Source organism: Phaenicophaeus curvirostris, chromosome 2 (assembly GCF_032191515.1).
Source record: "Phaenicophaeus curvirostris isolate KB17595 chromosome 2, BPBGC_Pcur_1.0, whole genome shotgun sequence".
In the NCBI taxonomy this organism is placed as follows: domain Eukaryota; kingdom Metazoa; phylum Chordata; class Aves; order Cuculiformes; family Cuculidae; genus Phaenicophaeus; species Phaenicophaeus curvirostris.
In genome coordinates this window covers 50736397-50760062 of record NC_091393.1, presented here as the reverse complement: position 1 = coordinate 50760062, position 23666 = coordinate 50736397, and the positions used below count along the sequence as shown (strand labels likewise).

The 23666-nt window shown below is 35.4% G+C and overlaps 1 protein-coding gene across 1 annotated transcript in view; it reads right to left on the bottom strand.

Moving 5' to 3' along the window:
• Window positions 1–433: 433 nt before the first annotated feature.
• VTA1 (vesicle trafficking 1) overlaps window positions 434–23666 on the bottom strand; it is a 36618-nt gene continuing 13385 nt past the window's right edge. The window contains exons 2-8 of the mRNA XM_069852025.1: window positions 22724–22818; window positions 20054–20181; window positions 19357–19432; window positions 17429–17540; window positions 9469–9645; window positions 7528–7608; window positions 434–1564 (exon numbers count right to left, since the gene is read on the bottom strand). Of these exons, the coding sequence (XP_069708126.1) occupies window positions 1419–1564; window positions 7528–7608; window positions 9469–9645; window positions 17429–17540; window positions 19357–19432; window positions 20054–20181; window positions 22724–22818 (815 nt within the window). The 3' untranslated portion in view covers window positions 434–1418. The remainder of the gene's footprint in view (window positions 1565–7527; window positions 7609–9468; window positions 9646–17428; window positions 17541–19356; window positions 19433–20053; window positions 20182–22723; window positions 22819–23666) is intronic.

Below are 23666 nucleotides of genomic sequence, written 5' to 3'. Positions count from 1 at the left end.
AGCACGCTATCCCGTATCAGAAAGCAACACAAATAATACCAGACATCTATTAAACCTGAGTCAACTAAAACACTTAAACATACAAGTTTCATACTACCTTTTTCAAACCTGCTGTCAAAGACACTCTACACTCTTAAAAGGATATGACCAGCTAAACTTTAATGCATGCTGATGTTTGATTTTCTTTTCTTCATCCATTTTTCTTTGACTATCAGACTTAAAAATATTTTAGTCACTGCAAAACATTACGGCTATAAAGAATACGTGGATTTGATCTGGCAGCTCGGAAAGAAAGTGTTATTATGTGTTATTACATAAATCAAACATGCTTTATGGTATACTCTATTATGTCATGCTGGTGAAAAGACTACTTATTGTTTCTTTTAAACAGTATGGGTGTATTTTTACAAGGGCAGACCTCAAAGACTCAAAATTCAGTTTCCAAGATATTTTAATTAAATCCCAAGTCCAAAAAGTCTCCACAACAAAGCAGACAAGAAGAACATTAGCTGGAAATATCAAGCTCTGACACTAATACCAGAGATGAACATATACTGCTTTAAAAGCTGAAGAACAAGTCTTTTATATCAGTATCCCAAAAAGATGAATGGCTACAATGTAAATCTCCCTAAAACTTCATGTTATTTAGAATCTCTGCCTCCAGTTTCAGGACCATCTCTGATAAGTATTAGTACTTTCTATTAATTACCCGTACTTATATAAAATTTTAAGTGTTCACACAAAAGGAGCAAGAATACATGTAGCACTCTGTGCAGTTGCAAGGGACTGTATTGGAACAATATCAAAATGGTTCCCTCTGAAGTATCAGGAGACCTTTCTTTCCAGCATGTTTTAAAATGAAAGACAAATGTCCCCAAGTGTCCCTCAACTTTGACTTATGTCTCAGGTAATACCCAAATAATCTATGTATAGAAAAAAGTCCTTCCCATTGAGGATCTGTCAGCTTTCTCACATGCTCTCATTTCAAGAGGAAAGCACTAATCTTAGTTACCAAAGCTCTTATACTTATTAAATAAATGTTTGAAATAATAAAATAAAAGTAAGGATTTTAACAGAACATTCTTATGCTCAAGCTTTTCACAGATTCAGCGTTTTCCCATTTCAATAATCTAAATATTGCAAGATCAATTCTAACTCTTGAGCAGTGTTCACAATACTTTCTCCTGTATTTTGCTTACATCAAGCCACTGCATTCGTATGTCTGTAGCTCCACTTTTTGCGAAATGAAAACAGAGATTCCTACTGTACCATTAATTGCTAATCTGACACTGAAATGGTGATTTCATCGTCATGGGTGATAGGATTGCGAACTTCTGTATAACTCCACTCCCCTAGGAGGTACAGTAATAAGCTGTTAGTTCTTTAGGCAAAAGACATGAATCTGTTGGATAAAGGCTTCATTCTCTGCCCGTAATCAGTAACTTCAGGGCCTTCTGTAGATTCTGCACAGCAGTGCTCACATCTTCATATTGCAAAGCACTGCCAGCATATTTGCAATATTTCTGAGCTCTGGCAAAGTCCTCTGGAGTCAAACGGACTTCCCCTGCAAAAACATAAGTATTACAGAGTTACTATAAAAGAAATCTGACTGAGCCTTCCTTTCACATGATTTCTGTGTTCTACTTATATTTGTGGTAATATTATGAAACCCAGATTAATATTTGTGGTAATATTATGAAGACCAAGCTGCTGGTGTTTCTTTTATTCACTTTCATTTCTTATAAAGCGCAACTAGTTTGCTGCTGGTATTTGAAAAATATAAAAGAGGACCTTTCTACACACTGGTATTTGTATGACACAGTGTCTTTCAAAAGTAACTCAAAACCTTTGAGAAAAATCTGCTCTTCACGTGAGGCAGCAAAGGTGAGCTTTTTACCGACAATTAATTAGCTGTAATCATATTACAACCTGCAAGAAAGAAGGACAGTATTTCTTGTGCTGTCTTCTTTCAGAAAAATACATCGTTAGAAACAGTTCCTTCTTAAGTGGAATAACTTTGAAAAACATAGAAAATAAAATGTGCAAAAATATGCCAGTGAGAAATTCTTCTATTTTATCCAAGTAATGTTTACGTTTCAAATTTTATGTAAGGTGACTGAAAACAAGATTGATCCCATTAAATATGTCAATTTTTTGTAATACTGCACAACAATAGCAAAAAAATGTTCTCATAACATTATAAAACAATTAACTGTTACTTATTAATCAGAGTATTTTCTTGACATAAGTTAAAACACAGGGAAATCCGTAATGCTCAAACACATGCATTCAGACTTCTAGAATGCTTATGCCCTAAGTGGCAGATTTAATATACAAATAGCATCACTGATGTGTGCATAAAATAAAGCACAGTTATGTCTCTCTCCATCCTTTCAGCCACAAGTTCACTGGGAATGTTAAGGCTAATGCCTGCCACTCCAATAACCTACAGATAAATTAAAAGCTCTCCTCAAGTTCTTTCGATCTTGTAAGCAATGAACAGACTTCAGAAAGTAAGAAAAAATGATGTTAAAATGCACCATAGACTTCCTATAAGAATTAGCTAAAGCTTTAGCTCTAAGAACAGTTTTCTAATTTTAAGCAAGTTTAGAAATATACTTAAATGCATTTTTTATGATACAATTTCAGTTAGCTGGATCCCTTTCTTCCAAACTAAAACTAGTTTTAGCAATACTGTGAGAATGTTTGCTAAAGAATCTCAGTTCTTATCAGAAAATGTCTATTATATTTGCTTTTCCTCTCCCCAATCTTATTACTTAAGAACAGCTTTTGAACAAATAAAATGGAAAACCTGGGAATATTAAAAACTAGACTGGTCTGCTCGTTTTCAAAACAACCGTACCCCAATAAAAAGCAGAAGTGTAAGTGCTCTTAAGATTAATTTTATCAATTTTTAAGATACACTGCAGAAGTCTACTTACTTTTATTTCAATACATATAACCACAAAATAGCTGTTGAATATTGAGGCATGTTGCACTGCATATTAGTTTACTGCTGAATAAGTGAAGCCACAGAAAATTTCTTGAACTACATATATATGTGAATAAATGCACAGTGAAGGAGCATAGAAATAGAGGCACTTTTGCAACCTAGTCACAGAGTAAAAGCAGCTGGGGTCAATCTGCGACTACATTACCAAACATCTTTAAGAAATTAAAATGACCAATTTCACCTCAAAGTGGCTTTATGCTATGATGCCAAAAGAAACTACAAAATCATTCTTTAAAAACTGGCCAAGGCATCAGTCCAGTATTCAACTGATTTATTGGAAGGAAGCCTAAATTCACCAGTCTAATCTTATTTTTACAGTATGAGCACTATTAATGTTTTGCTGGCATAAAGCCTTATTTATTATGAAATCTACTTCAGATACTATTTTGACATAACTTGAGGGAAAAAAGTTAACAATTTTCAATTTATAAACCGAAGTTTACACAGCAAGGGTGTTGATCTTTTGATGTGCTCAGTTCCTATTGACTCCTATTGAAGTCCGCACCTCACAATGGACACGCAGAAAAGAAATAAAACAGCTCTGTGTTCTTAAGCTTTCAAAATAATGTGAAACTTTGCTATAATGTCTGTACTCACATCAAAGATATAACCACAAAAGTTAGTAACTGACTTCAATTTACACATTCTAAGGGTTAAGCAGCTTTGGAGAACAGGAAAGCATCTGTGCAGAAAAAGACCAGGGGGATTCTGGTGGACACCAATTTGTCCCTGAGCCAACAACTTGTCCTGGCAGCAAAGGGGACTAATGGCATTCTGGGCCGTATCAGGAGCGCTGAAAGCAGGCGGGAGGGAGGTGATCCTTCCCATGTACTCAGTGCTAGTAAGGCCACGCATGGAGTGCTGTGTCCTGTTCTGGGATCCTCAGGAGAAGGGTGACACTGACATACTGGAGAGCAGGCCAGTAAAGAGCCACAAAGATGATTAAAAGGCTGGAACCCTTCTCATATGAGGAGAGGCTGAGAGAGCTGAGACTGTTCAGCCTGCAGAAGGCTCAGGGGTATAAAAATACCTGAAGCAAGGGTGAATAGAGGACAGATCAGGGCTCTTTTCAGTGCTGCCCGGTGACAGGAGGAAAGGTGCACAGTTTGCCCAGAGAGGCTGTGGTGTCTCCATCCTTGGAAAGATTCAATAGCTGTCTTTTGAATTAACAGTGACATTTTTCTCAAACTTCTTCCTTCAGTGCGGCAAATTAAACCAAATTAAACCAAAAATGTTTTCTTTATACCATGTCATCTATGGAAGGGAGCACATGGTAACATAGTAAGATTTTATCAAAACTCTCTGTAGTACAACTATGAATGCAGTAAGTTAGCAAAACCTAGATCTAATAATTTTTTTTAAGCAAACTACACCAGAAATGCGCAGGCACACATAATACAAGGCTGCTTAATATCTCTATGTTCTGTTGTCAGAGACATGAACTGATGCTTAATCATGCAAGCTTTGTCACTTTCAAATGTTAAACTCTGAAACCTGTTCCCACAGGACAATTATGGAAGGATTCATGCTGACTAAAATTAAAGGAATACTGTTACTTTAACTTAATTCTCTTTTGATAAAATATTCCATTCACCAAAATTCTCTCTCTCGCCACAGCATTAATCAAATTGCTTCTCCCATGTTATGGGAAGGAAAGTAAATATATAATTTATTTTAAAAATATACATTTGAACTTACTTCCAGAAAGAGCCTTGCAGGAATATGTGGAATATCCTGTTTGGCTATGACTATACTAGTACATTCAACAGTGCCAAGGAATGCGTCTCAGCCCTCACACTTGACTGTCTACACTGTCAAACTGCTGGAACAGGCTCCAGTATAGTTTTGGCCCAGGCAGACTAGCACTTTCCCAAATAATTTCTGGGCACGACTTGTGGTTAGAGCAGGCTAGAGACCATTCAGTATTGGCAGCCTTCACAAACTACTTTGTTTAGAAGGTTTAAAAGTTTAATAGCATGGATGTGAGTGGTTCTGTACCAGCTGCTCTCTGTGTCAAAATATTTACAGGTATGTTTAATTTATTAGTATAGACACAGACATTGTGTCTAAATTGTGGAACAAGTGTTCTTTGCAATGTGCTAGCTCCATGGATCTACTGGATGGTAACACTGATCCCTCCTTCCCATCCAAAGGAAACTTCAGTTCCACAGGAATGCCGAAGTCTAACCTTAACACTCACCCAGGATCTAGCCTGCATATACACACTGCATCTCAGGAACTCAGGAGGCCTCCTGGGCCCCACGGTTTAATGTGTCTATTGTAAGACACAGGCATTTCTAAATCTACTTACACGTCAGGAAACCAGGCTAACGTGGAACAGCGTACTATCGGTGTAAAAAGGACTACTTGGCAACATGAGGAGAATAATTATATCTGCCATTACTCTTACACATATAGCTGAAGGGAGGATGCTTTGGGCAATGACCCGGCATGCATGACAGGATGGTGACAGGCAAGGACAAATACCTTCCACTGATCTCAAGATCCTTAATTCTATCTGTACAAACAAAACTGTTACTGCTGACTGACATATCCCTATGCCCTCTCAAACTCCAGCATAACTGACAGTGTATTTTCTAACCTTTCAAACTGAGGATCTCTATGAGCTGTATCACCTCTCAGGGTGCATTTCGGGAGAGCTCCCTCATAAGAATATAACACTTAAAGATGTTACAAGACCCAGACTTGTAGTGACAAAACAGATGTGCAGAGGCGGAATGCAGGCATGCAAATACTAAACTAGATCAAGTTAAGAGATTCATCACTGCGCTCAGCAAGGATATTAATTTCTTAATTACAGGATGGCAGTTGTTATGAATTCACACAGAAGATACCTCAAGTCAATCAATTCCTTTATATTTATGTACTTATTACATCAGGTTATCACAGGTAAGTGTCTAGAGGGAAAAATACGATACTATCCATGTACCAGATAACAGAACTACTAACATTTAATGAAGAACTAAAGTCTAAATCAGAACTATTGACACTTTTGACAATTAGAATTAAACAGTCAAACCAAGAAACAATGGTGACTAAAATTTTCAGAGTAGTTATCCAAAACCCTATTACAGTGACTGTCTAGACCATCATGATAAGCTGGTTAAATACAAAAGGTTTGCAGCCAAATTAACACAAAACTTGCTCTCCAACTAGCAGTTACTATGGTAAAGTTTAAATACAGCATTCAGCTGTTTTAGTAAAAGAGGTGCTGAAACCCCTACAACAGCCCCCGAAACTCAAAAACTATCACCAAATTAAAGTAGTTCAGCTACAGGTCTGAGATATTGTTTTCAAGAGGACATATCCTTAAGCATTCTTATGACAGCAGACTAAAATCAAGCTAAACACTGAATTCCCCTAATAGCATTCCATTGAATCAAAAATGCTTTCCAGTAAAGCTGGTACTTTAAACAGATGTCCTTTTCAACAACATAATAAACTAAACCATCCAAAAAAATATGTTTTACAATTTACAGGAATATATCTATCAAAACTTGGTACTCATAAGAGGCAACATTTGACTGGTTCAAGTACTGGAACTTAGAATAAAATTACACATATCATCTGCTTTCCTTGGTGAGGATGAAGTGTATTGTGTAGAATGTGAACAGATTTTACACCAGGACTTCTACACCTTCACCTCACTCAACATACACATTATATGGCCAACAAAAATCTCATTATTACAAACAGATGCAACTTATTTTTTATAGTATCTATTCCATGGACAGAAAAATTCCTATAAAATTGTTAATAATTGTCAAAATGCACATCAGTGTTCAAATCAGAATCTAGAAGGATTCCAGCTTTATTGCCAGTCACTACTCTTTCACAGGCCATGATTTTCCAAAGGTTAGCATTTATGTGTGCACGTCAAAGCATGATATATGCCAGCACACACAAGGAATATGTAATATAGTTTATCAGTGATTTTCACATCAAAGAGAGATGTCATTTTAAAAGATAAGAGCCTTGGAACATCAAAAGGACATCATTAGCAGTACCCTATAAATTATTTGATTTAATACAGGTACCACTTATCATCAGCAAGCACACATAATTATGGTGCAAAAGAAAAATGCCACTGGAATGTCATGATTATGTAATGAAGTAAATAAATAGCTTATGTACTGACCCTGTAGAAGAAATTTTAAGTAAAGGGAATGTGTATTAATTACCAAAATATAATTCTGCGAGGCCATCTGGAATACAGGCTTTGCTAAGTATATCAGAATCTCATTTGAGAAGCAACAACATAAATAAAGAAGCCTAACAGACTGCTAGCCCATTGTTTAAAAAGTCAGATAGACAACACTAATCATACACTATAGCAAAGATTTAAGAAACTATTGAACTCATAGGAACACAATGTTTAGATTTTAAAATTTCTGAATTATCAGCATTCAGAAAATGATGACACTTCACAAACTTCTTCCTCTGCTGCCGGGGAGACACAGAGGACTCAGCATGTACAAATGCTACCATCTTACCTGCAGACTGGGCACTGTAAAGGGAAGGATCGACTAGAGGAATATTCTGAGGAGGCGGCTGAATGGTGTTACTTGTCACACCTGCAAATCAGTGCAAAAAATAGAACTTGGGTTATTTTTATGTATAGACTTTAGAAGTAAGCACACAAAATAAGAAAACAGAACAGGTTAACCTAATGACTCTAACTTTAAAAGTAAGCAGCTAATAGCTTCCCAATTTTGAGTTTGTCAAAAATAATTTTAAAACGCTCATTTTGGACTATGAATGTTTTATAAAATAATACAGAAGAAATTAGAGGCTATCATGCATTTTACCACTACAGTATTTCACAGAAATCTAATTTCAAATATTAAAAAACTAAGAAAATACTAGTTCAAAAGACACTGGTTACCCTAGACCACTGAGGAAAACATGCTAAATAAGGGTAGGAGTAAGCTTTGATATTTGAAGTTTAAATTCTGCCTTCAGAGGGAGTCTCCATTTACTGTATTTTAAAGCCTCATGACTGCCATCTCACACTTGCAAACTATCTCCTTCCCAATTCCTTTGGAAACAATTGGTGAGAATAAAAAACCTAGCTAGATTTAAAAGGGATTGTGATGCTAGAAGAAGCAGCAATTACACTGTGACACACTGTTGTACCTCTGTTTAGATTTTAGACACTCTCAATTGCACTGAACCAAAACTATATTTTTGCAGAACGTCCAGAACATATCAGACTAATGTAAAGTTATTTCTACAACACCTGCTATGTAGGAAAATGGAATAATCACTTTTCTAACTTACTAGTTATTTCACAGAACGACAGATGGGGCTAAAAATATGTAACGCAAAGAACTGGTGTATTCTAATAAAGTACATATTCCATGGCTTTCAGATGTGGTAAAAACTGAGAGCTAAATATTTACCTAGGCTGAATGAAAAAACAGCACTCTTCCCCCCGCTCCCAGATCTGAAATCCCCCACCTATCTGAAGGATTTCCCTTTGATAAAGCTGAATAAAAAAGAGCATCCTGAACTTTTTATGGGGTGAAGCATTTTTAAAATGAGGAAGTAAAAGAAAAGGAGGGGCCGTGTGACAAAAACATCTCATATATTCTACAATATGAAAATGCATTTGAATAAATGTTCAGTGGTATCGAAAACAACAGCTTTCAATGTTTTAGTGTTGTTAATTACAAGAAGCTAAAATGAGGTGAAAAAGTTGTATTCGCAAATCATTTAATACAGCTTTTTTTTTAAAAAAAAATACAGCAATTGGGACTAAATTTGGATTTTTTAAGACCTTGGTTTTGGTCCAAAAATGACACAGAATAAGCAGCAGGATATAGGATCCCATATGTTTAGCTGTAGGGACAACATTTCCATTAGTAATATTGTTCAAGGTCAATCACATTTGCATGGAAAAAGGAGCATAAACCAAATAGAAGGAATGTATGAATGGCTGGAATTAGATGATCTTTACAGTCCTTTCCAATCCAAACCATATTATGATTCTCTGTTACAGTGCTGTAACAGTTTTAACACAATGTTGGGATGAGATATCTTCCCACATAAAAAACCAGCAATCTATCTGCACATAGAAAGCCAAATATGAAATGAGGTAATATAATTTCAGCTATCAAGTGAGAAATTCAAACGGTGCTTTATAGTATAATGTTGCAATGCATGATTCTAGAGAAGAAAAAAAACATTCTGTTTGCAGGAACACTCACTCTTTCAGTCCATATACTTCTGCTGTGCTCCAAAACACAAATTATGTATTTGAAAAACCATAAAAGCATAAAAAAATATTTCTGATGGCTTATTTACGATGTTAATTTATGAAGTTGCTTCTGCCATAGAAAACCTATATTATTTTACTTTGCATGTAACGGAAGGAAGGCTAGACTTTACCCCTCGATAAAGGCATGAATGTTGTGGGTGCCACTGTGACATACCTGTGTTATGAGGTACTTCAGCTGGAGTGTTGGCTGGTGCATGGGCCCCTGGGGGTATATGTATGCCAGTGTAGTTACTAGGTGGTACGTTGTTAGGTTCATATGTAGATGATGATGATGTTGGTGGAGTTGTTCCACTATGGAGAGAAGATGAGCCTGCTTCTTCCCTTTCAACATCTGCTGATACAAAATAGAAATTACTGCAACTCTTCCGTACTTCAAAACTTAGGCTTTCTTTTAAAACCTCTCTTCAAATTTTTGTTACCAGAAAAAATGCCACTACAGCGTGACATAAAACTTTTATCAACCCAAATCACCTACAGTTGATTTGACAAAGTAAAAAAGCAACATACCATAGGATAAAGATCTTGAAACTCAGATACTTTCAAACAGTCCCTCTGCTTAAATTGAAGGAACATCTCATTACTGGTATGAATATGAGCAATTTGTCCGATTACTACAATCCTTTACGCTTCCACATACTGCATCCAAAGTAGTTGAACAAGATACTACAAATATGCAGTAATCCGTGAATCAGAATACAGAAGACTGGATCTGCCTTATAAACGTATTATAAGAAAGACAGTGCCAACCCTTCCACCCCACATCAATTAAACAAATTGCAAATAAATAATAAAAAAGGGGAACTTCGGGAAAGTAATACCAGACAAGAAAACAAAACACAGCTTAGCCATGTCATAACTATCTATGACAAATGGAGCACATAATACATTTGTGCTGGTTTTGGCTGGGATACAGTTCATTGTCTTCACAGTAGCTGGTATGGGCTGCATTTTGGATTTGCGCTAGAAACAGTGTCAATAACACAGGGATGTTTTAGTTATTGCTGAGCAGTGCTTATATAGAGCCAAGGCCTCATCTGCTTCTAACACTGCCCTACCAGTGAGTAGGCTGGGAGTACACACATAGTTGGGAGGGGACATAACCGGGAGAACTGACCTCAAGTGATCACAGGGATACTCCATACCATACGACATCATGCTCAGCAATAAAAGCTGGAGGAAGGGAGGGACCTTTGGAATGATAGAGTTCATCTTCCCAAGTAACTGCTGTGTGATGGAGCCCTGCTTTCCTAGAGGTGGCTAACCACCTGCCTCCCTATGGGAGGTAGTGAATGAATTCCTTGCTTTGCTTGTGCATGCAAGTTTTGCTTTATCTATTAAACTATCTTTATCTCAACCCATGAATTCTCTTTTACTCCTCTGATTATCTCTCCCATTCCTATGGGTAGTGATTAGTTGCCAGCTATACTAATAATGAGGTTGAATGTGTTTCATAACATGTACAAAGAACATATGTATTTTTCAATCTAGTCATTTTCTTAAGATTCTGGCCTAGTTTATTCAATGTTGCTTTGAAAGCTGCAAAAGTAATAGTCTGATTTCATGCTAATCACCTCGTTAATTTAGAACATGGTTGCTTTCTGCTTCTTAATTTGAATTCAGTTCAATTTAAAAGAAGTTAATTATCTTTTACTGTGTATGTTTATCTTTTACTGTGTATGTGTTTATCTGTATCAATAATTTCAGGTGTAATGAGCGCCATTTTTGAAATGGCTTTGTTTAAAGCCAGTTCTTGAAAGAGAGGAAAACAAATAAGGGAGCACAAAACTTGTATGTTTCTACGGCTGGTGAAAGAGATGTTTTTCTTTATGAAATCCTCACTAATCTTCAACTATACAAGATTATGTGCTATGTAAACACCTGCTTAGTAATTAAACAGTTTACTATTACACACACCAGAATTTTTTCCCATGTACAGTCCTCTTCCTCCCATAAGTAGTTCAGGTATTACCTTTACTAAATAACTAAATAACTTAAATGACCAACCGCCTTCTAACTCACAATACTCACATAACATACATAAGATTAATTAAATAGTTACAAACAATGCTCACTATGCTGTCTGAAGGTAAGGTTGCCCAAGTTTTCTCATACACTGTCATCAATAATTTACAGCTTGGTCAGATTGTAGCCATAAAGTTTGATTTTTTTGTCTTGGGTGTTTGCCTGAAAGTTGTACTTTGGGAAAGCTGTTGTAAAAATTACTAAGCCACTTTCGAGAATGATGGAGTGGGAAAAAGCATGCTTTCACTGTGCCTAGTATCTCAATTAAGAGAAGCTACCTGTAAGTTCTAGCCAAGACTTAAAATTGTTAATGCACGTTTTCTTTTATGTTGCCTCCCCTTATTCTTCTTCTCCCCAGTTTAATGTTGCCCTTATGTGGCTCTTCAGTCCCATTCTGATTTCTTTTTCTGTGCACCAGGACTTCATATTCCATGCCTGCAACCACCTGTCACTCACTTGTGTCTGTCTGGTACTAGCTCTCAATATTCTGCCCAAGGCATTGCCAATTTCAGCTTCAAACTGCCTCACTGCATAGTTTATGGTCTCTACTTACTTCTGTGAAAGTGTAAGGCTGTAGGCAACACTGGCCATGGAAGATATGAACCCAAACAGTTAAAGTCTGGCAATGTTATAAACAAACTAAAAGTGTTAGAAGTGCTGACCACCCTCAATAACAGTGCCTGTAAGAAGCAAATTCACAAAAGGGCAATCTACTTTTTAATCAGGCATATGTATCAAGAGATCAAGCTTAATTGTTTGATTTGCTCATTATGCAATTGACAAATGTTAACCTGTATTAAACATGAAAGTAGCTTTGTTTAAATTAACTCTTCTTTGGTGTTTGAAGTGCCCAAATATCATCAAAGCATTGTAACTATTCTTTCTGTAAAGTAAATATTTAAAATATTCTTTATCAAAAATTAAAGACATTTTGAGATATGTGCTTGCAGGATTTGTGAAGAGTCTTAACAGTAGTGCTAAACAGAAGGATTCCAGGCTTTTAGAAAAGAACATTTAACTCAAAACGTTTTTAAGTTCTGTGGTTAGAACATCCATAGCACTATCGAAAACCACATCTTTTCCAGGGAATGGATATGAACACTCAGAAAACTGAAGAAATTTCTCATGGAGCAATAATAACCTAGAATTTAAATTTCCTCATAATTTGCTTAAGGATGCTGAAATACCAGGCTGTGAAACAGTAACACAATTGTTTCACATTCCATTTCAACTCCATCTGAGTTTCTTGTCTTGGAACCTCATCGTCCTTTGTGCCTGGATCCCAGCGTAACTAATCCATATGCTCTTTAGATTTTCCTCAGAATTACAGTAAGCCCAGACTATCTATTTCATTTTTTTTAATTATTATTAATTATTATTTATTCATTGAAGGCAAGACTTTCTAGAATAAGGCAGATACGCCTGGCCCGATAACCAATAGTCCAAAAATACTTTCAAAATATAAAAAGAGGATTCTCAGGATGCCATTCCCTCGTCTAGTGTAAGGAAGTACCGATTATGACTTAAATTCAGCAGCCCCACACACTAAATTTAAAACTAGCAAAATTTTTGGTTTTAATGAGTCCAGATGCTTCCAATACTCTCGACTCCTATTCTTAAGGAGTCAAAAGAATCAAAAAGTTACTATTTCTGGCATCATCTATTAAGTTTTATTTAAAAACATTTTCTTTTCCTCATTCTGCTGCACTGCTTTTTCTCTAGCTGGAGATTTTGCTAAAAGATGGACAATGCAAGGTTTCACTGAAACACTGTTTTGCTTAGTGTCACCCCAACACTGAGAAATGAACTCAAAACTCCATCAACTCTTTCTACTATCTGAGACTATACAGGTTTCATGGAATTCCGCAATATAAATGCAGAATACATATTATATACTGCTGTGGAAGTAGCGACACTTTAGATACTTTACTATGTCTATACTGTGACCATTAAGGAACATTTTTGTATTTGAAATTACATTTTTAATTTTCTTCCGTTCATGTAAAATCTTGTGGGATGACCTCAGACTACTGCTAAGTGACCTTTCATGTGCAGCCTAGGACTAGTATTCCAACTGCATTAATAAATTCAACATGCGATTTTAAGGTTTCCATGGTGGCATCCTGATAAAAGCATCCATAAATCCAACAGCAGAACTGCATAAAGCATGCCTATGTTGCTGTAAAAACATCTCCAAGAGTTACAGTATGGTTTTCAAGAATCACAAAGAAAATAACACTTCGGCAAAAACGGTAATTTGTCAAGCTACGGAGACCTAGTTTCACTCTGTTTAAACAGACTTTTTCCACTTGCAAGGGGAGTAAGAAAATGAGCAAGCAGAAAGGAATGGGGAAGGTCCAGTCATACATTCAAACAATGCTGCTTTTCTTCTTAGGATGCACAAAGCAAGAACTGACACTTTTTTACCGATTCTACTAACAAAAAAAATTTGCATAAAATGTTGCCTTGGTTGTGTAAAGCATGATAGACATCCACACTGTGGAGTTAATTTTCAAAAATAAATGTGAATAAGTATTTTTCATTTCACCACTCAGAAAATAGCTGAGTGTAAGAAATTCTCTTACTACATGAAATACAATACAACAAATAAAAAGATATTGCCAAACGATAGACATTGCAGGCTCTTGTATCCCTTCTAAGTTGCATGTAGACAAAACCTGTTAATAAAGGCAACACCTTTCACCTATTCACACTACCGCTTGTAATGACCTGCAATGGATACCAAGGATTTGATTAAAATCTTAATTCTACTTTCTCTCCTACAGCAATTTCTTTTGCAGCCTTAAGCAAGTCAGTTACCTTTGCCTCTACATTTATAAAAATGAAGTACGAGCCTGTTTGTGCTGCTGAGGAACAACTACTGTTTCTACACAAGCTGCACAATTTTTAGCCAAAGCTCTGCAACCTTTCCTTAGGAGTGCTATTTTTGCAACTGTTTAGAATTCATAATTAATTTCACATAATTACAAAGCACAGGTGAGCTTTGTAAACATTACCACACTATGAACCAGACTACTAAAGAACACTCATTTAAAAGTAGAAATATTTAATTGGGCTAACAGTTACATCCACTTTAACAAGAAGTATTTCCCACTTCTTGTCTTAGCCATTAAATTAACAAACTGGTGTAATCTGACTTAGAAAGATATGTTTGCAGCTGAAGTTGCGTCATACCCCTCATGCTACGCTGCACCAGCGGTTAAGAAAACTACCTTAAAAACATCATATGTTGAAAAAGAAATTACTTCGCTAGCCTTCACTACAAATATACCTGTTTCTAGATCAGAGCATGTTTCTGTGGGTAAGACTGTCATTCCAGTGTTTTAAGTCTGTAGGGCATTTCTAGGTAACAAAAGCATAACAAGAAGAATAAAACAACAGCTCAGAAATCAAATTACATCATACTCATTACTTGTTAAAAAATTTGCATTTAGCAGCCAACAGTATTTTATCAGGAAACTGCAGAGAAATTACAATTGGCATCCAGGCCTCTAGACACTTCTGTTTGCTTTTAACAAAAAAGGGTAACAATAAACTTAAGTTTCTTAAGAAAATGGTGATGATATAAACTATAATTTTTCTTTTTTTTTTAACAGCAATGGTACCTAAGAGATATAATTCATAAGAGATTACACTGTGCACTATGAAGAGCTACTTTTCACACTTATTCGGCTACATTTGAACCTCTTATCTGTCCCTCTCCCCTTTGATTCTCTTTTCCATATAAAATTGATTTTTTTTTTTTAAGAATCATAAAAAGGCTGAAGGATCCCTTGCAGTTTACCTGGTCTAATTCCTTACCTATAACAGAACTAACACCAGATCATGCTGTCCTGGACACAGAATGGCTGAGCTCTGAAGTGAGATATTATCTAGTCCAATCTTCCTTTTAAGCAGGGACAGCTAGAACCAACTGCCCAGGACTGTGTCCAGGCAGGTTTTGAGTTCTTCCATAGATGGAGATCCCATAAACTATGTTGAACTCTCTTCACAATATCTGACCACATTCATGATGAGTATTTTTCTCCTAATCATTAACTCACATTTTCCTTGTTGCAACCTGTCGCCATTGCCTGTTGTCCTATCATTCTGTATATCCAAGAAGATTGTGGCTTAGATCTCTTCTACACTCTCCCACTAAGTATAGTTTAAGGCAGCAATAAGAACTCTCTTTAGACCCACTTATCTTTACCTTAAATGCCATGTTCTCCAATTCACATTTGGAAGATAACAAAATTCTCATACTTCACACGCTATACTACTTTCTATCAAACGTGGGCTTGGAAGGAGCGAGTAAGACTTCCTAACTTATACTTCCTCATACTTTGATAAAGGTGGTAAGCTAAACAGCTTTTATTTGTGCTACTTTGTCTCTTTTTATCTTCTGCCAAACATTTTTCTTCTGCTAAATAATCAGCTAATGGCTGCCAAGTGGAATAGGATGCTACACCTTACTGGAAGCATCACCAGTTTAATCTTTCTATAAACAGTAGAACATGCCCAGCCTCTCCTGTTCCTCTGTGAAGAAAGAAAAGATGCTCTAAAACATGAGATTCCACTATGAAAAGATGGAGAAGTAGAAGAGAAATCAGTTTTCTAGTGTTTTGACATATTTAAAATAAAACCAATGTGCAGAAAATTACAAGACTACTCACAACGTATTTGAAATAACATGTTCAGACTTCAAAATTTCCATTGAAGACACAGGTAGAAACCCTGGACATATATGAATGGAAACAAATGCATACTTGTGTGTGTTTGTGTGTGTGTGCATGTGTAAATACATATGCTCATAAAACTATGTAGCTACCTCCACAACTACCTAAGAAATTAGATTTATCTCTTTTGTACTGCATATGTATTGATTCTTTTCATTAGAGAAGTTTGTTTTATTAAATTAAATCTTAAGAGATAAATGACCATCAATTTAAGTGACATTTAGTCAAGTCACAGCCTCACATACTATCTCCAAGGAAAGTTTAAATACATTTTATGTTCTTAGTTGTTTCATGAAGTATATGAAAAATTACACAGAGATCATTGTCATTGTGTAGAATTAGCCTGATCTAATAAACATAATGAAAACATCCATCCCAAAGACATCCTATTCCCATGAGAGATTCACAGGTAAAATTTGTGTTTCAAGCTTCTGTGCCTTTTCTGAGGAGAAAAATGAAGAGACCCCTTATTAAAGAAACTGATCATTATCAAAAGAAACTGGCGAAATGCAAAAAGAAGTAAACAATTATAAAACATTAAGCACAGAAAACCAGCAAACAATGGTAAAATAAAAGGGTGAAAATATTTTTAAAGTTTTTAAAATAAGTATATACTATTTTTAAAGTGATATATTTCAGAAATATATTTCAGACAGTGAGAGTTACAGTTTTGGAGACTTTAAACAACCTGTTCTGATAAACATTCATTTTGCTAATTGGCTGTCCTTGGGAATGGGCAGTTTATATCTAACAGTTACGGAGGTAACTCTGAGGAGTCCTACACAGGAAAGCCAGGTAGCCAGAAGAACAAAGGGAGTAAGTAAAAACATGATGAAAAGGGGGATTAGTGGCATAAAATCTCATGTAGAAAGAGTAGGCCATAAACCTGTTTTGAAAGGTACATGATTATACAGGGGTTGTTTCACATAAGGCGTTTGCTTTGAAGGTGAACTGACCTATGACCAATCCATTTTCAACTTCTACTTAACTCCTGAGAGAGGATAAACTGGCAAAGGGATCATAACTTTACAGAAGAGATTTAAAAGAAGGACTGTGGGTAGTGTTAAAGAAATGCATGGCTCTGGCCTTCTCACAGAGTGGCTGCATTCAAACTACTACTCTCCACTACGGAGGAAATTAAAAAAAAAAAAAACATTTAATAAGTCAATCAAATAGTAAGGTCCAACATAAAATAACAGTAGAAACAGTAGAAGAAGCAGAACAGAAAAAGCACAAGGTGGCCTATCATGAATGGAACATTAAGTGCTTTCTGTGGGGTGCTCTCTGTACATACCACCATTTTGGTCCTGACCCAGACCTCTGCTCTTTTAAAAAGGAAGGGGAAACACATACCCAAGCTCTCTCCTTCCATTCCAATAGGCCCAGGCTGAGGAGTCTCTCCGTTCTTCAAGCAGTTATGAATGTATGCTGCCTTCCACCTTGCATACTTCCTATGCTGGACGTTCTGGGGAAGGGAAAAAGCCAGCCATTTTAATCACACACTTCTGCAAATTAATGCATTCAAAACAGAAATAGAAGCATGCTTTCCTCCCTAAGAAGAGACAATAAAACTAAACTGCTTTCTCTGCTATCACATGACACGCCTTTAAACATAAACAACACAAGTGAAATTAATCATTGAATTAAAAAACATACATAAAAATAAAAGCCCTAACAGGATCTCAGCATGAAAGGAAAATATGCAGATCTTCAGTTTGTACAGCGTGTCAGGAAAAGTAAACAAATTATACTAGGACCATCCAGTGTGAAAGACAGGGCACTCTGTAGTAATTATTGATGTAAAATAATAAAAGTTCCTATTGCCATAAACCTAAATGATTATTTAATTTCAAATATCTGATACTTAAAAATGCTACCCCTGCTGATTAATAATACAAAATATTTTCTAATTACATTATTTTAAATTTTGAAAATTGTATTTAAGAGCATGGATATAGAATGGCTACAGTACTTTCAAATTAATGTAGTGTGTGTGATATTCTAGGACATTCAATATCCTGATTTAATATTTTCAGAACATATTTAAACAATCAGATGAAGGACTTTAGCAATAATCTACCTACAGAGTAAGTGGTTATAATAGCAATTTTAAATAAACTGTTAATGACAAGTTATTAGAAAAAATATTAAAGCTTCTAAAAATATTAATTAGTATATTGACAGTCAATGCAATTTTTGGCCTACTCATTATCTGAAATGGTGTCATGAAGCAAAAGCAGTTTGAAATTGAAAAAATAAGGTAACAACTTCAGGATTTAAGAAAAAATAAAAGCAATATGATTTTTCACCATTTTCAGTCTCTGGAAAAAAAGGTGTTGCTGTTTCTTTTTATTTTTCCAGGTATTTCAACCTACCTTTAACAATCTTTCTAGAATTTTTTTTTCTCTGCCAGAAGTCATCAACTATACCATTACATTTTCAAAATAAGCTTCTCATTCAGTTAATTTAACAAGGAATCCTCATTAATAAACTATTCCTTGTTCTGAAAATTAAAGAGTACCTACTCCTTTACATCTGAAATAAATTCTTCGGTGGGGCATGAATAACAGAGAGCAGCCGAACAGCTTCTAATAGAAAAGTTGGTTTAAAACAGATCAAGAGAATATTCTGGGTGCCTTAACAAAAGTAATCATGATCTCTTTCAGACAATTATGGAATACTTGTTTGATTAAAAAAATTGCTTGTCATGAAGAGCTCTGCATTAGTTATTTTAGTTTATAACTTTTAAAATTAAACCATTCATGTCCTAATGGCCAGATAGCAAGTAATTTTTTATAAAGCAAATTCATATTCTTCCAACTTAACATATTTTTTAAAATCGGGGTTTGTTGCAAAACCAAAAATCTTTATTTTAACTAAAACTACACAATTTCACCTCAATTACTAGTACTAAAATTCTTGCTTGCAGGGTGAAAAAAGTGAAGGCGGAAAAAGCCAGGAACTTCTTCCCTATAATCACTCCTGCTGGCTCAATGCAATGCTGTGTCCCACAGTAATAATCAGATTTTGAATTTTTAACTGTTACTTAAGCCATGAAGCATTTTCTAATAAATAAGTTATCTAATATTTCATATAACTTCTTAGAAATACTCAGCACAATTCCTTATGACTTAACATGTATCTGACTACACAATTAGAACCCATGTTATTTGAAATTCATATTCAAAAATTATAAAAACAACTTTATAGAACCAAGCCAGTAATTTCCACCTGTTTCAGAAAAAAACACCAGGTAATACACTGGCATTACTAACACTTACCTCTTCAGAGAGCTCCCCAAATACTGTTAGAACATCTATCAGGAGACTGGCAGTATAAAAGGACTTTATCATGTTTCTGTAAAGAAGAAAACATTTTGTTAACTTGGTAATGTCATCTTTCAGGACCAGACCTTAGCAGTTTGCATACTGGTTTAGTTAATTGCTAATATTTTTTCAATAATCTGATTTTACAGAAGTTACTTCAAAATGTTTAAATTTAGCAATATATTGACTAGTATCCTGACAACCATGAAGAAAGTTTTCAGTATTTTTTATAGGTGCTCGTGTGTTCTGCCCTTAGTTTTTCATTTGGAATGTTCAATACAGGACATCCAATACTACCTTAGAAAAAGCCTAGAGAAGTCATCAACATGCTGTAGTAATTTCTCTACATCAAACCACAATGTATCATAACAACTACTTTAATATCGCTGGACAGCAGAAACTGTAACATGCCTGGTGCCAAGCTCAATATTAGGCTCAGGTTTTAGAAGGCTTGCCAGTAGGTGAGCAACCTCTTAAAGAACACAAGAAGTAGGACACCAGTGGATGTGTTAAGCTAGAACAAATCGAGTTTTCTGAAAGAGAAATGCATGTATTAAAGCTCAATTCTTGTTTCCAGTCAAATTAAAGAAAGTTTGGATATTCAAATTTTCTGACCAGTATTCAGGTAACAAACCCAAAGATTTTCACCTACTTATGAAATCGCCCAGCTCTGTCTTCATTATCTGCATACAAAAACATTTTCAAAGCATAGTTCTCCAAATGAGCAGAACCAACAATTTCCTGAGTAATTGCTTCGTTATCTCCAAATTGCTTTTTCATCTGAAAAAGTTGAAAAAACCACATTAATTACCTTCTTAGACTCTAGCAATTCTGCAATCTAATGCAAACATAAGAAGCTGTTGATTTAGGCAAAGCCAAGTACAATTTAAAAAAGAAACAATGTACACTTGAGTTATTTTACACATCTCCAGCTTCTAACATAAATGCTAAAAGTAGCATGCTAAAGAGAAAGCACGTTCTTTTGGAGGGATAAATATTATGAACAAATAGCTCTGAAAACCATCTTCAATCAGAAAATACTTAAAAACCCCAAACTAAACAAAAAAACCCTGTAAAAATAAACACAACTACGATACTGGGAAGGAATAGCTATAGATATTTTTTCCTTTACTATCAGAAAGACTGCAGTTCATTACATGATTCAAAGCATCCAAATCCTACCTTGACTGGTCTAGCAACCCATGGATTTACTGGAATTTTCAGTGTAAGCAGTGTACTGCAATTTAAAAGACCTTTTCAAAGACACTAGAGTACAAGAATCCTCAGGTTTCCTAATAAAAAAATCAGTAAAGCAAATAACCCTCTAACAGTTACAACAGGTGGATTTACAGCTTCTGAACAGGCTTACTGTTTGCACATAAGGAAATCTCTGGTTATTCTTAGTGAACAAAACCAGGAACAATGCATGATCCTAACCTGCAGCCTCAACTTTGCCAAAAGATTTAAAACCAATCTCTGAATATAAGTTATTTTTCATTGTGCACGTGAAGAAAATTTAATCATGCAGGCTGCATTTTCATATTTTTTAGATTGCTGACAACTTTTTTAATACCTAAAACACTGCCAGAAGTGTTACCTGATTTCAGTAGTGAAATACAAACTTTCCAAATAGAACTTTAGATTTGAAGGCTTTTTCCAAACTCGTACTGTACACAGTTTGCAAAATGTATTTCTGTTTTACACAGTGTTATTGTTCCAGTCACCTACTGGAAAGCAAAAACCACATACATGCAAAAATACAAAATCGTTCTAATTCACATAATTGGAACATTATGAAGTTTCTTGCAAAGGATACATCTGAATTCTCAGCTCTATCTACATTGTGATAGTCTTTGCTACTATGATCTTCGGGATCGTTTGTGAGCTCCTGTTTTAACCGCTAAAGTAATAAATAGTGGAAATGCAGAAAGCCGTGAGAATCACTGAGCGCAGTCCCGCAGCCTCCCTGCGCGCCCCCTGCTGGTTACAGGCAGACTCAAACTGGCTGCTAGTGAAATACTACAAGGGTCCAACTTGTGCTTGTCCAATCCAAGCTTCCTGCCCCACAAAGTGCTGTATTAGATAAGCTTAGAAGTGCTCTCTTCCCAAATCTGAAACAAAAGCGGTAACTGAACACTGCAGACAGATTAGATGCTGCAGTACCACAAGGGATCAAATAAATTGTAATGATTCTTAGGGAATGAAGAGGAAAATTTTTCAGAGTTCTAATCTCATCTCTCCTGCTACCTCTCCTCCTTCTTAAGCATGAAAATCAGACACATTAAAGATGTTAAAATTTGATGAAATAACACAACAAGGAGTCGCTGTATACTACATTTTCCATTACTACAAGATTAGAGGTAAAACATAGCAAGAAGCACAAGGTACAAATAAAGGACAAATGGTTCATGCTTCATTTTCCTGAAGAACTGAAGGCTGTAGCACTGGTTTCACACAAGCTCCTCAGGCATTGCTATAGCTAGATTTTGGATGGAATCGTGAACACCAAAAGAAATGCTGCTGCATTTTTCAATGTTACTTTCTGCTGCCAAATGAGCACTTAAATCTCAAAATGCAGCTTCCTTCAATACTATTGAAAACTACACCATGTGAACACAAACAGCTCCTGGAACTTAAACTGACTGACCAGCTGTACAATGACCCTGCCCTTCTTTGTATAATTCTGTTCTACTTAAGGTTGTTTGCTTTTTCATACTGTCAGGCCCACTTCAACAAGCACGGCATAGCTATCTCTTAGCCACACAGATAAGACGGTGCTTACAGAATTTTATAGTGTAAGGTCCTCAATAATGGAGGATATGATCAAAAGTATCTTTATTTTGTAGACAGTGTTTTAAAAAAACTCTCTTGCTACAACTGTTAGGTCAAAAATTTCAAAAGTACCAAGGAACAGGCTAGCAAGTTCTATAGCAGTAAATATAATTCTTATGAACTTCAAGACAAATAAATTCAAAAAGACTTCTAGAACTCCTGCATTTATCTCATCATGAATTATGATTTCTCATGAGAATTTATATAAAGTATTGCAATTCGCATTGTACAGACAAAAACTTACAGCCAAGTGCCTGCTGTATGAAATTTCAGTTATGTTTGTGCATGCAAACATACATACATAAATAGCTTTACCTCCTTTTCAGTCTTCCTGTCAATTTATTACATACAACTTAAAATCATAGTGTATCTGCATAGAGAATAGTTGCATCAATGACTGATGACAGAGGAACAATAGTATTTGCAGAAACTTAAATAAATATTAGAGTAACATGAATAATTTTAGAGAAAAGCAGTAAATTCTACTTACAGCTTCCAACTGATCCATAAGTTTGGATAAAAATTTACGACATTCTGGGGTTTTACTATCAATCTTCATCCCTGTTTGCATTGCATACAAACGACCTTTAAAGGAGACAAAACACAAAAAAATCAGAAGTTATAATCTAAGGCAAAATCCATAAGCAAACAAAGCAATGCCCTCCCTCAAACATCAGAAAGACAAACTCATTTTGTGGCTTAACTATCTACTACTACAGTGCTAGGAAGCAACAGCAGCAAAATCGAGATTATGTTCAGTCTTGCAGAGATACTAGGAGACCATTTTCTAAAATTTATGCTTTATTTTTCTCAATGAGTATTTCTGCTGATTTCAGATTGATGCCTGTATCACTATGATGTGCTGTTAAGTGCTTTTGTAAATAATCACCATCCTCATTTGCAATTCTCTCAAACACGAATTTCAAGTTGATTTTCATCCCTAATTATACACGAATAATTTTCATATTACATATATACATGTATAGTGATCCTATAAACGTAACTCCATGTAGCTTTAAAACTCCACTTTAACACATGGAATTAAGCATCTATTACATCCATGCGTGTGCCTATATATTATCAAAACACACAAGAGATAAACCCAATCTTTAAACTAGACAAGACAGGCTTCACTTGCAGGTAAAGTTTAATAAAGTTGCTAGTTTTTCATAAGATCTTCAAAATGAATGATTGGTATCTTTTGATTAAAAATGACCTTTAAACCATCAAAAATCTATCATTTTAGATACACACACGGCAAAACTTTATATGCTTCAGGAAACAGTAGGTAAAACCAAACAAATATTATTTACAAGAATTAATGCACAGAGAAGTAAAAACAGACAAAAACATTCAGTAACCAAACACATAATATTTTTCACAAAAAAGCCATTCCACTAACTCACTCCTAACCATCAAGACAGCCCTAGGAA